This window comes from Babylonia areolata, chromosome 31 (genome assembly GCF_041734735.1).
Source record: "Babylonia areolata isolate BAREFJ2019XMU chromosome 31, ASM4173473v1, whole genome shotgun sequence".
In the NCBI taxonomy this organism is placed as follows: domain Eukaryota; kingdom Metazoa; phylum Mollusca; class Gastropoda; order Neogastropoda; family Buccinidae; genus Babylonia; species Babylonia areolata.
The window spans coordinates 8920406-8934937 of NC_134906.1; the positions used below are offsets into that span (position 1 = coordinate 8920406).

Genomic DNA, 14532 nt, shown 5'->3' on the forward strand with positions numbered 1-14532 from the left:
GCCCTTCATGAATTTAGAAAAAAAGGGGGGGGGGGGGGCGGTTGCGTAAGGGAACATTATGACATAACAACCGGCAATAAAAAATAAATTAAAAAAGATTTTTTAAAATGGAACGTTTGGGGTTACAGAGCAGATGATGTATCCACGTAAACATCTTGAACTAGCGGCTTTCGAACTTGAAAACAAATATGCACGCACACAAGCATACACATGGACGCACACGCACTCGAGTATGTGTGTGTGTTTGTAGTATATATATATATATATATATATATATATATATATATATAATGCTCACATAACAGCCGATCACATACCAACTTGCGTTGTGTTAAAAAGTCTCACATCCCTGAACTGAAATCATCTTCAGTGTTGGCGGTCTGCAGCAGTCCATTGCTAATGTATGACTTTTTCAACTCCTTGTTAAATAGTCCAGTTGGTTCGCTGTTATAGTTGCAGGGGGCAGGGGGGAGACGTTTGTGAAATTTTTGTGTTTTGCCACAACTTACCTGGATTGAAAAGTGATAATGTACATTTTCATGTCTCCTTCATGTAATCCCGATGTGTTTGTGTGTGTGTGTATGTGTGTGTGTATGTATGTTTGTGTGTGTGTGTGTGTATGTGTGTGCGTGTGAGTGTGTGTGTGTGTGTGTGTGAGTGTGTGTGTATGGGTGTGTGTGTGTGTGTGTGTGTGACTGATACTTATTGTCTTGTCTCGCCTTGTCTTGTCTAAACAGTCATCAGTTTTGCATGAACGCATCCCTAATTCTACGTGCAACCTGATACAGCGACGAACGTGCGTTCAGTCACGTTTAGTTTATCTCCCGAAGGGCGGCAAGTGAAAAAAAAGAAACTTAATAGCCTACTACGCATCAACGTCTTGTGTTTTTTTTCTGTTTTTTTTTTTTTTTTTTTTCCCTAAAAATGAAAAGTAGGTGATGGTATTGAGGTATTTGTTTGTATTTTGTATTTGTATTTGTATTTCTTTTTATCACAACAGATTTCTCTGTGTGAAATTCGGGCTGCTCTCCCCAGGGAGAGCACGTCGCTTACACTACAGCGCCACCCTTTTTTTTTTCTTTTTTTTTTTTGTATTTTTTCCTGCGTGCAGTTTTATTTGTTTTTCCTATCGAACTGGATTTTTCTACAGAATTTTGCCAGGAACAATCCTTTTGTTGCCGTGGGTTCTTTTACGTGCGCTAAGTGCATGCTAGCACACGGGACCTCGGTTTATCGTCTCATCCGAATGACTAAGCGTCCAGACCACCACTCAAGGTCTAGTGGAGGGGGAGAAAATATCGGCGGCTGAGCCGTGATTCGAACCTGCGCGCTCAGATTCTCTCGTTTCCTAGGCGGACGCGTTACCTCTAGGCCATCACTCCACTGGTCATGGTATATCCTGTGTCAGTTTATCATAGAGGTGTGTTGTGTCGCTGCGGTTCGGACAAATCCATAGACGCTACACCACAGCTGCCCCGAGCAGCAGCATAATGCGATGTGAGTCACCTTGTCTTTTTACTGGTATGATTTTGGTTCCTTGAGTAGACGGGCGCAATATCCGAATGGTTAAAGCGTTGGACTTTAATTCAATCTGAGGGTCCCGGCCGGATTCGAATCTCGGTAACGGCGCCTGGTGGGGGTTAAAGGGTGGAGATTTTTCCCCATCTCCCAGGTCAACATATGTGCAGACCTGCTTTGTGCCTGAACCCCCTTTGTGTGTATACGCAAGCAGAAGATCAAACACGCAACGTCAAAAATCCTGTAATCTCTGTCAGAGAGTTCGGTGGGTTATGGAAACAAGAACATAACCCAGCATGCACGCCCCCGAAAACGGAGTTTGGATGCCTGCTACATGTCTTCTCTGAGTGAGTAATGTGTGCGTGCCGTAAACCTGATTGAATGACACAGGAAGCGAATGACGAGCGCGCAATGGCAGCCGTCAGTCGGGTGGCTTTAACCAGGTTGTGCAAATCAATGACCTCGAGTTTGTAAAGCGCTTAGAGCTTGGTCTCTGACGACCCGGAGGGTAGGTGCTGTATAAGTACCCATATCATCAATACAAGTCAGTACAATACAATACAATACCATGCAATGCAGGAGTCATGACCTGGGTGCGGCCCGGCCCCCCTTAGAGTATAAAGAGTTCAGGGCCGAAACACTTGACCGAGGGGGGCTTCTTCTCTGAAGACTTTAGACTGTTCAGCTCTCCCTAGAGTTTCTTATCACTGATCATCAGTACAATACCATGCAATACAATGCAATGCAATACCATGAAATGCAATGCAATGCAATACATTACAACACTATACAACAGAACACACACACACACACACACACAAAAAGACAATACGATACAATATAGTTTCCTGGCTAAAGGGGAACAGACTATACATCAGCGACCGCAGCAACTACTCGTAGACTGTATAACGTTCCAACGCACGCCGGGGGGCAGGGGGGGTGGGGGGGGGGGGGCAGGGAGAGGGTAGCGTGGCCACAGGGGGGAGGTAATAAGGAGGGTGGGGGTTCTGGGGGAGGGGGAGAGAAAAATAGTCGTCATGCCCCGGGTGGATTTTAACTCCGTCGCGAATTTTTTTTTTTTTTTTTTTTTTTATTAAGTTGATACCCCTTCGAGAAAAACAAGGTCAAGAGAGACGGAGAAAGGTGGGGTGGGGTGGGGTGTTTAGTAGGGGACCTTTTTTTTTTTTTTTTAATTTGTGGTGGGGGGGGGGGGCGGCTAGGGGAGGAGAGGAAGGATAAAAGGAGAGAGAGAGAGACACACACACACACACACAGAGACGGGGAGTGGGAAGGGACAAGAAATTGGAGCAGGCCAAAAACGTGCCACTGATGGGTCAAAAACTAGGGGGTCATGGAATGACCAAAAAAAAAAAAAAGACTTAAAAAAAAAGACTTAAAAAAAAAAGAACAAAGAAAAAAAAAAAACCAGGTCACGACTGAAGTCATGCGCAGAGGGGTAGGGACGGCACGTGTGTTGTTTGTTTTTTGAATGCGGATAGTGCTGCGTAGTCTGCTCTGTGTGTGTGTGTGTGTGTGTGGCTCTGTGTTTTTGTGTGTGAGAGAGAGAGAGTGAGGCTGTGTGTGTGTGTGTGTGTGCGCGCGTGTGTGCGTGTGTTGACTCGCACGCGTAATACTCGGCCAAACGTGCATGCGTCTTCTTGTGCGTTCGAGTGTGTGTGTGTGTGTGTGTCTGCGTGCGTGCGCGCGCACGCGCTCGTTTGTTCGCTCGCTCAGTCGCTTGCTCGCGTCCTCAGTCTGACTAAGCATGTGTGTGTTTGTGTGTGTGTGTGTGTGTGTGTGTGTGTGTAAAAAGGGCAACATTTGGGGGATGGGTACTTGACCTTATAAGGGTATCACGCTGGAAGGTCGTAAAACTCAACCCAACCAGGGTGGGGACTACGTTGCTGCATACGTCATTCGCATTGACACACTTAAACGTTTTAAAGAGCCACGGACTTATTATTACTGACTTGAGAGCGAGCCGGTGGGTCTACATAGAAGGTACCGTGAATAGTTCCGCGTTGTCGGAGACAGTGAGTTTTTGTTGTTTTGTTGTTGTTGTTTTATAAAGTTTTCATGGCAGTTCGAAGGAGGCGAGGCGTCAGAGCCGGCGTGCGTTGCCGGGACAGGTCCATATACGCGACACCCCATTTGCCATTAAAAAAATAAAAAAATAAAAATAAAAATAAAAATCAGCATCCTAAATTCAGAAACCTGTGTCACCGTCAATTCAAATTATTGTGCACGTATGAAACGATATTTACCATAAGCAAAATGAAAATCAAACATAAAATCAGTGACATACATGCAAGTGTTACTGTATTCTAAGCAAAACAACTGTGAATAATTGTGTAAATCATTATTTTTTTAAATAAGCCATCATATGTAAGAAAAGATCTCCATACCACTCAAAGTGTATCACACACACACACACACACACACACACACACACACACACACACACACACACACATATATATATATATATAGAGAGAGAGAGAGAGAGAGAGAGAGAGAGAGAGAATTATATCTTAACGTGCGCACTTTTTCCAACATCTTCCTTAGCTGTATTTCACTTCCATACGTGTCAAAGATTTTTCACACCTGTGTACGGAAACATCAACAGTATCAAAAACTCCTCAATCGTAATTTGCATCTTCACTTCACACTAGACATTTGATAATAGTTCATTATGATTTGATTTGCTGGCACTTGTCATCAATTTTGTTTTTATATATTATGTTATTTTCAATCAACTGTAAGTGTGGCAACCATTATATTTTGATAAGCTGCATGTTTCACATATGCGATCATAACGCTATACTCTTCGATTTTGTATCTGCAGACAATATAATTTCTAAATGCGTGAATACCTGGAAGGCATTTATCTAACTCATCTATCTATCTATCTATCTATCTATCTATAGATATATATTGGGTGTGCCCCCAAAAAGTGAACCGCTTTTTGACAAGTATTTTCTCGGTGATAGAGAAACCGAATTCATTGAAAATTTTCACACAGTAACCTTAGGGTATCATCAACAAGTCTGCAAAATATCTAAAAGTTCGGACGCAAATTATACGACTATAGGTTATAACCGTTATACAAACATCATATTGATCTGGATATATTCTGTATCTTACATCTCAGAGCAAGACCATCTAGCCCCCCCCACCCCCCTTGCCCCTCACCCACCCCCTCACCCACAATCCAATGAAAGCAGAAACAGCAACCCACCCCATCAAACTTTCCAAATTCTGGCGTTTATGTATATATGTATGTATAAGTACATGAATGTGTGAGTAATATATATGCATTTTTTCCCTCTTGCTAGCATTTCGACTTTTGTAATTCTTGTTTAATCCATTGATTTTTTGTTTTTTGTTTTTTTTTTAATAAATCCTCGTTTCTCTTAGCTTCTTTATTCTTTAAAAAAAAAAAAATATATATATATATACTTTTTGTTATTATTGATATTATTTATGTATATCTGTTGTATGTAAAAAGGACAAAAGAAATTATTTAAAAGAAGGTTGTTGTTGTTTAAGAGTTTCAAGCGAGAATAGTGCGTCGTGTCGAAATGATAATGGAGTTGTTGTCAAACCGAAAGGTCACGGAAAGTGCACATGCGCAGACAGGAGTTGAACGGCCATGTCGTTTGTCGGGTAGTGCGCATGTCGTCTGAAACTTGTTTGGAGGGGGGAAAAAAAAAGAAAAAAAAATCGGACGTATTTTAACCCTTCTTTGCTGACCTAGAAACCCCTCCATGCCCTCTACCTCCGTCCCCTCACCACCCACCCCCTACATCACTCCTCTCCCTCCCCCCCCCCCCCACACACACACCCCACACCACCCACCCCCATTCCCCCACCCCCAGCACCCTCCTCCCCTTCACTCTGTCTTCACCACACCCCTATCCACCACTCACCCACCCCACCCTTTATTACGCAAGCCCCATATATCACTGTAGTAGCCTTACGACGTTGAATAATGTACGAATTAGCGCCAGTGCGCAGTTGGATATAGTTGAGTTGATGGAGTCACACACACACACACACACACACACACACACACACGAAATCGGTACTGACACAGTATAGACAGTAACAAAAAAAAAGTTAGACGCAAAATATCAAAGACAACATGGAATGCCGACTCACACACACACACGCGCGCGCACGCACGCATGCACAAGCTTACGCACGCATGTACACACGCGCTGATATACACACTTGCTCGGACACACTTGAACAGACATTAGGAAGCGTGGACAGGGTGTCATCCCAATTCGCCTAGCCTATTCCCGATTCACCTATTCCCGTGTCACTTATTCCCATTTCGCCTATTTGCGATTCGCCTATTCTGGACTCGCTTATTCCCAATTCGCCCACCATCGATTTGGTGATTCCGATATCGCCTATTCCCACTTCACCTGTGCGCTCAGTTGCTCCGTGTGTGTGTGCGTGCACGCACGTTTGTTGCGTGTGTTAAAAGAAAGAAAAACAGCGACAACAACACTGACACTTTCTTCATTTCTGGTCCGGTCTCTGTGTTTTCTGGTCTTTTGTGTTTTCTGGCCCGGTCTTTGTGTTTTCTGGCCCGGTCTTCGTGTTTTCCGGTCTTTGTGTTTTCTGGCCCGGTCTTTGTGTTTTCTGGCCCGGTCTTCGTGTTTTCTGGTCCGGTCTTTATGTTTTCTGGTCCGGTCTTTGTGCTTTCTGGCCCGGTCTTTGGTTTTTCTGGCCCAGTTCTGACCTGGTCTTTGTCCAGTCTTTGTGTTTACTGGCCCGGTCTTTGTGTTTTCTGGCCCGGTCTTTGTGTTTTCTGGCCTGGTCTTTGTCCGGTCTTTGTGTTTTCTGGCCCGGTCTTTGTGTTTTCTGGCCCGGTCTTTGTGTTTTCTGGCCTGGTCTTTGTCCGGTCTTTGTGTTTTCTGGCCCGGTCTTTGTGTTTTCTGGCCCGGTCTTTGTGTTTTCTGGCCCGGTCTTTGTCCGGTCTTTGTGTTTTCTGGCCCGGTCTTCGTGTTTTCTGGCCCGGTCTTTGTGTTTTCTGGTCCGGTCTTTGTGTTTTCTGGCCCGGTCTTTGGTTTTTCTGGCCCAGTTCTGACCTAGTCTTTGTCCGGTCTTTGTGTTTTCTGGCCCGGTCTTTGTGTTTTCTGGCCCGGTCTTTGTGTTTTCTGGCCCGGTCTTTGTGTTTTCTGGCCCGGTCTTCGTGTTTTCTGGTCCGGTCTTTGTGTTTTCTGGCCCGGTCTTTGTGTTTTCTGACCCGGTCTTTGTGTTTTTTGGCCCCGGTCTTTCTCCGGTCTTTGTGTTTCCTGGCCCGGTCTTTGTGTTTTCTGGCCCGGTCTTTGTCCGGTCTTTGTGTTTTCTGGCCCGGTCTTTGTGTTTTCTGGCCCGGTCTTTGTCCGGTCTTTGTGTTTTCTGGCCCGGTCTTTGTCCGGTCTTTGTGTTTTCTGGCCCGGTCTTTGTCCGGTCTTTGTGTTTTCTGGCCCGGTCTTTGTCCGGTCTTTGTTTTCTGGCCCCGGTCATTGTCCGGTCTTTGTGTTTTGTTTTCTGGCCCGGTCTTTGTCCGGTCTTTGTGTTTTCTGGCCCGGTCTTTGTCCGGTCTTTGTTTTCTGGCCCGGTTTTTGTGTTTTCTGGCCCGGTCTTTGTATTTTCTGGTCTGGTGTCTGTGTTTTATGGTGCGGTCTTTGTGTTTTCTGGCCCGGTCTTTGTTTCTGTAATCTTGAAACAGCAAAACGAAGAAGATTTATCTTAAAACTGAAATGTATACCAATTTGCTCGCTCGGAAGTCTCTTCCGACACCATGAATGCATTCATGATATTGATTTTAGCCTTGCCTCAAGAGGAACGGTTTGAGAAAGTGTTTGTTGAAGCTGCCTGTGAATGATGTGCACATGGTCAACGCAGCGGAGGTTTGGAATCAGGGTTTTCCCTTTCCCCTAGATGGATTGCCTTCTAAGACTGACGACCACCATTAATTTACCTGAAGCGACTGGTATCGATTAATATATATGTTTGTGTGTGTGTGTGTGTGTATATATATATATATATATATATATATATATATATATATGTGTGTGTGTGTGTGTGTGTGTGTGTGTGTACTTATACTGCATTACATAATACGTAGAATGATGTGCGAGTTAGTGCCAGTGAGGTATTTGCAGATCAGCTTGCGATAATGCTGTGTCATTGTGGACGGTACACTTATTGCCCAGATACATGATCTGCACTTTAGACACAACACAACACACGCACGCACACACGCACGCACAGTCGGACGCATGCATATACACACACGTACACCCAGACACTAAGTAGGATTGCGTGCGCAAGTTAGCGCCAATGCGGAAAAACAACAACAACGGCAACAAAAAAACCCAAAACAAACAAACAATACTTTGCTATTTTGAGCACTATCACTCTGCACACAAACCCTATTACGCAGCATACCCATAGCAGAAGGAACAGAAGAAGAAAAAAACAAAAAAGAAAAAAAAAAAAGAAAAGAAAGAAAGAAAGAAAGAAAAAAACCCTGACCGTTTTTATGCGCAGCTGACAAACTTGGTATTTGTTCAGACGAGGGGGGATAACTCGCAATTGACTTTCTGTCAACACCGGGTTTACAGTGTTCGCTCGGTTAACTATTATGATAATTACATGTTAGCGCAGCGACGGGCGCAATAGCCGAGTGGTTAAAGCGTTGGACTTTGAATCTGAGGGTCCTGGGATCGAATCTCAGTAACGGCACCTGGTGGGTAAACGGTGAAGATTTTTCCGATCTTCCAGGTCAGCATATGTGAAGACCTGCTTGTGTCTGAACCCTCTTCGTGTGTATACGCAAGAATATCAAATACGCACGTTAAAGATCCTATATTCCATGTCAGCGTTCTGTGGGTTATGGAAACAAGAACATACCCAGCATGCACACCCCTGAAAACGGAGTATGGCTGCCTACATGACGGGGGTAAAAACGGTCATACACGTAAAAGCCCACTCGTATTAATGCGAGTGAACGTGGGAGTTGCAGCCCACGAACGAAGAAGAACTTATCGTGGGAGCAAGCGGTTAAATGTATCTCGACTGATCGGGTGTCCACGGTTTCAAGTCCCAGATATATATATATATATATATATATATATATATATATATATATAGACCAGATCCTAGTTGCTAGAACGCTTAAGCTAGTGTCGAGAGGGCGAGGAATATATGCGCAAAGAAACTTCTTCTTCTTCATCTTCTTCGTTCGTGGGCTGCAACTCCCACGTTCTGACTTGTATGTACACTAGTGGGCTTTTACAAAAGTGTATGACCGTTTTTACCCCGCCATGTAGGCAGCCATACTCCGTTTTCGGGGGGTGTGCATGCTGGGCATGTTCTTGTTTCCATAAACCACCGAACGCTGACTTGGATTACAGGATCTTTAACGTTGCGTATTTGATCTTCTGCTTGCGTATACACACGAAGGGGGTTCAGGCACTAAGCAGGTCTGCACATAATTATGCTGACCTGGGAGATGGGGAAAAATCTCCACCCTTTACCCACCAGGCGCTGTTACTGAGAGTCACGAACCCGGGACCCTCAGATTGAAAGTCCAACGTTTTAACCACTCGGCTGTTGCGCCCGTCGCGCAACGAAACGAATGCGAGGCGAGAGGTAAGTTCTATGCTTACCTCGCGGTAAGAGTGGCTAGGTTCTTGTGAGTCAAGGCTAGGTAGGTAGCCTTCAGAGCAGCAAGAGTGGCTAGGTTCTCGCGAGTCAAGGCTAGGTAGGTAGCCTTCAGAGCAGCAAGAGTTGCTAGGTTCTCGCGAGTCAAGGCTAGGTAGGTAGCCTTCAGGGCAGCAAGAGTGGCTAGGTTCTCGCGAGTCAAGGCTAGGTAGGTAGCCTTCAGAGCAGCAAAAGTGGCTAGGTTCTCGCGAGTCAAGGCTAGGTAGGTAGCCTTCAGAACAATTTCGAGGCTACCTACCTAGCCTTGACTCGCGAGAACCTAGCCACTCTTGCCGCGAGGTGGGAAAAAAAACAAAAAAAAAAAAAAAAAACGAAACGGACCTTCCCAGCATGTCTCGCTAGAACCTTGCCTAACTAGCGAGTTGGAAACGCGCCTCACCCCCCCCCCCCCCCCCCCCCACACACACACACCCCAACCCACAATCCCTCTACTAGACCCAGATCCCGAGTAGTGGTGGTGGTGGGTGGTCTGGGTACTAGTCATTCGGATGAGACGATGAATCTTGGACTGAGACGCCCCCTAATTATTTATTTTATTTTTTTTTCTCAAGATGTCTTGCTGTAGCGTGTATTCTTGAAGCTCTATGCGCTTTACAATAGCACTATAAGCATTCACTCCAACACCCGCACAAACATACACTCAAACACCCGCACAAACATACACTCACCCGCACAAACATACACGTATCATTTCAAACATCAGTAAGGGGGGGGACACTTAAAAGAGATCATGCCACTGAATGAAACAGATAATCCATATAAAAAGTTTAGAACAAGAAATAAAGAATACAATAAAATTGTTGACAATGTAAAACACACACACACACACACACACACACACACACACACACACACACACACACACACAAACACACGCACGCACGCACGCATAGAGAGCTAGGTTGTGACAAAAAGTAATTCAATGCAATGTAACACAATATAATACGATGCAATACAATGCATTACGATACGATACGTTACAACACAACACAATACAACACAATACAACACAACACAATACAATGCAATGCAGTGCAATGCAATACAATACAATACAATACCCAGGACACGTTCAGCCTGCTTTGGAGTGCTTAGTAAACATGCGATTTGCCGATAAGCGAACGACATTGGGTCTTCTTAGTTCCGTGAAGTTTGCGTTGCTCGAGGGAGGGAGAAGGTTTGAGGGGGGTTGGTGGGGGGAGGGGGCAGGGGTCCTTCTGGTTGGGCTTTATCTCTTTAGTCCCCTGGATAAAGGGTGGAGATTTTCCCGATCTCCCAGGTCAACATAATATGTGCAGACCTGCTCGTGCCTGAACCCTCTTCGTGTGTATACGGCAAGCAGAAGATCAAATACGCACGTTAAAGATTCTCTAATCCATGTCAGCGTTCGGTGGGTTATGGAAACACAAGAACATACCCAGCATGCACACACCCCCGAAAGCGGAGTATGGCTGTCTACATGGCGAGGTGGAAAACGGTCATACACGTCAAAGCCCACTCGTGTACAGTATACGAGTGAACGTAAGAGTTGCAGCTCACGAACGCAGAAGAAGACTTCTACCCTGGCGGTGTTAATGTTCACGACGATCAACATGCCCTAAATGTTTCCTTCCATTCCGATGTGGCAGCCTGTTTTTGTACCTCTGTTGTTTCTGTTGTTTCGTTGTTTTGTTTGTTTGTTTGTTTTTTTTACCCCGGGGACAAATTTGGTTGGTCCGGTTTTGCCCCCGGTGTAACAGGCCAGATTCTGCCCTGTCCAGAGTGTACCCCCCGTATAAAGTGGCCTGTTCCAGAACATGCCCTCGTGTAATCTGGTACTGGCCAGAATATACCCCTCATATATAAACTAGCCTGGGCTACGTTATACCCGGGGTATGATCAATTTTATAACAACCCCCCCACACCCACACCCTGCTGTTTCTCTGAAATACATATTTGATGGGTGTGAATATTGCCAAAAGTTATATAACCTTAGAATGAAGGTTTGGTGAACTGCGATGGATTTTTTTGTTCTTCTTTGACACATTTCACATTTACCTCACAATGGGTTTTTATATATATTCAAAATGGGGAAAAATGGAAAGCAAGTATGTGCCGATTATTACTATTATTATTATTATCATGAGTAGTCGCAGCAGTAGTAGAGGTAGTAGTAGTAGTAGTGGCGTTATTCTACTTCTTCTTCTTGTGATTATTATCGTTATCATTCTTATTCTTATTGTTATTAACATCATCATCATGAATGTTATTATAATCATTGCGGTAAGTAGCCGATTATTATTATTATCATTAGTAGTAGTAGTAGCAGTAGTAGTAGTAGTAGTAGTGGTATCATTCTTCTTGTTGTTCATCTTGTTGTTGGTGGTGTTGTTGTTGTTCTTCTTCTTCTTCGTGTTGTTGTTGTTGTTGTTATTCGTGTTGTTGTTGTTGTTCTTCTTCTTCGTGTTGTTGTTGTTGTTGTTCTTCGTGTTGTTGTTGTTGTTGTTGTTGTTGTTGTTGTTCTTCTTCTTCTTCTTCTTCTTCTTCTTCTTCTTCTTCGTGTTTTGTTGTTATCATCATCAACTTAATCATCTTGACTGTTATACTCATTGTGTTAAGTAGCTGATCATTATTATCATCAGTAGTAGTAACGGGTATCCTCCTCCTCCTCCTCCTCCTTCTTCTTCTTCTTCTTATCATCATCATCATCAACATCATCATCATTGCTGTTATCAAAATCATTGTGTTAAGTAGCCGATTATTTTCAGTAGTAGCAGCAGTGGTAGTAGTGGTGGTGGTGGTATCATTCTTCTTCTGGTTAGTATTATTGTTAGTATTATTATTGTTGTTGTTGTTGTTCTTGTTCTTGTTGTTGTTTTTTATGATGCTGACTCTGCTGCCCGATTCGTCCTCAGAAAGAAAAGATCCCAGCACATCACTCCTCTTTTGCATCATCTCCATTGGCTCCCTGTCTCACACAGAATAAAGTACAAGATCAACACTCTCTGTTATAAATGTATTCACAAATCTGCCCCCTTCCTATCTCCGTGGCTGCCTTCACCTCTACACTCCTTCTCGCTCTCTACGATCGACTTCGCATCCACTCTGTGCACACCGAAACACTCCACTGTCAGCCGCCGTTCTTTCTCTGTCTCTGGACCTTGCATATGGAATGAACTTCCTCCTTCGCTTCGTCAGGTCTCCTCACTCAGCTTTTTTTTTCAACTCTGGCCTTAAAACCCACCTCTTCCCAAGATAGCCTCCCTCCCCTGCCTTTTCTTTGTCTTAAGCTTCTCAAGTTCTGAGTTATGCGCGAGTGTGAATGACTGGTGTGAAAGCGCTTTGATTTGTCTCTACACAAGACTCAGCGCTATGATAAATACTTATGATGATGATGATGATGATTATTATTATTATCATTATTATTGTCATTATTATTACGTTTTGCAGCGTGCCGTCACGAACTCGGTGATATTCCGTCCTAGTGTCCAGCATTCCGGAAGTCGCGTGTCTGTTCAGGGGCAGACCATTCTCGTTGCCATGGCTGCGGTGGAGCCGGAAGGGGCATTGAAGGAACTGGAAGTGAGTGCTGTGTGTTCGTGAGTGTGTTGTATTGTACTGTACTGTACTGTACTGTGTTTTGTTGTGTTGTATTGTACTGTACATGTAGTGTTGTACTGTGTTGTGTTGGGTTGTATTGTACTGTGTTATTTTGTATTGTTCTGTTCTATGTAGTGTTTTACGGTGTTGTGTTGTATTGCACTGCGTTGTGTTGCATTGTACTGTGTTGTGTTATATTGTACTGTGTTGTGTTGTACTGTACTGTGTATTATTGTACTGTGTTGTGTTGTATTGCACTGGGTTGTGGTACTGTGTTGTGTTGTATTGTACCGCACTGTGTTGTGTTGTACGGTGTTGTGTTGTATTGTACTGTACTGTGTATTATTGTACTGTGTTGTGTTGTATTGTACTGTACTGTGTATCATTGTACTGTGTTGTATTGTACTGTACTGTGTAGTGTTGTACTGCGTTGTGTTGTACTGTGTTGTGTTGTATTGTACTATACTGTGTAGTTTTGTACTGTGTTGTGTTGTACTGCGTTGTGTTGTACTGTGTTGTGTTGTATTGTACTGTGTTGTGTTGTATTGTGTTATGTTGTATTGTACTGTACTGTGTAGTGTTGTATTGTGTTGTGTTGTATTGTTCTGCGTTGTGTTGTATTGTACTGTACTGTGTAATATTGTACTGTGTTGTGTTGTATTGTACTGTACTGTGTATCATTGTACTGTGTTGTATTGTACTGTACTGTGTATCATTGTACTGTGTTGTATTGTACTGTACTGTGTATCATTGTACTGTGTTGTATTGTACTGTACTGTGTATCATTGTACGGTGTTGTATTGTACTGTACTGTGTATCATTGTACTGTGTTGTATTGTACTGTACTGTGTATCATTGTACTGTGTTGTATTGTACTGTACTGTGTATCATTGTACGGTGTTGTATTGTACTGTACTGTGTATCATTGTACGGTGTTGTATTGTACTGTACTGTACTGTGTATCATTGTACGGTGTTGTATTGTACTGTACTGTGTATCATTGTACGGTGTTGTATTGTACTGTACTGTGTATCATTGTACTGTGTTGTATTGTACTGTACTGTGTATCATTGTACGGTGTTGTATTGTACTGTACTGTGTATCATTGTACTGTGTTGTATTGTACTGTACTGTGTATCATTGTACGGTGTTGTATTGTACTGTACTGTGTATCATTGTACGGTGTTGTATTGTACTGTACTGTGTATTATTGTACGGTGTTGTATTGTACTGTACTGTGTATCATTGTACGGTGTTGTATTGTACTGTACTGTGTATCATTGTACGGTGTTGTATTGTACTGTACTGTGTATCATTGTACAGTGTTGTATTGTACTGTACTGTGTATTATTGTACAGTGTTGTATTGTACTGTACTGTGTATTATTGTACGGTGGTGTGTTGTATCATACTGTGTTGTGTTGGTAGCAATGCTACATTACGATAGGCCTATGCTTGCCCATGGATATATTTTCCAGATGTTTTTAGTGCTAGTTTTCGAAACATTATTAAATCGCCCTGAGACTGATGTGTTATACCCAATATCTAGCAGTTAAAAGTGATCTTCATTTCTAAAAAAACAAAAACAACACGCTATGATGAAATAGAAATCAGGAAAATTATGAGAACTAAGAGCTTCGTTTGTCAAAGAGTGCAATTCCATATCTTTGTCAACACATCTTAATTTGAAGGAAAAACCGATCGGTTT

At 43.3% G+C, this 14532-nt stretch overlaps 1 protein-coding gene across 1 annotated transcript in view; it reads left to right on the plus strand.

Moving 5' to 3' along the window:
- The window catches only part of LOC143275715 (uncharacterized), a 46843-nt gene that overhangs the window by 9708 nt on the left and 22603 nt on the right, over nt 1–14532 (plus strand). The window contains exon 2 of the mRNA XM_076579987.1: nt 12676–12807. Within this exon, the coding sequence (XP_076436102.1) occupies nt 12766–12807 (42 nt within the window). The 5' untranslated portion in view covers nt 12676–12765. The remainder of the gene's footprint in view (nt 1–12675; nt 12808–14532) is intronic.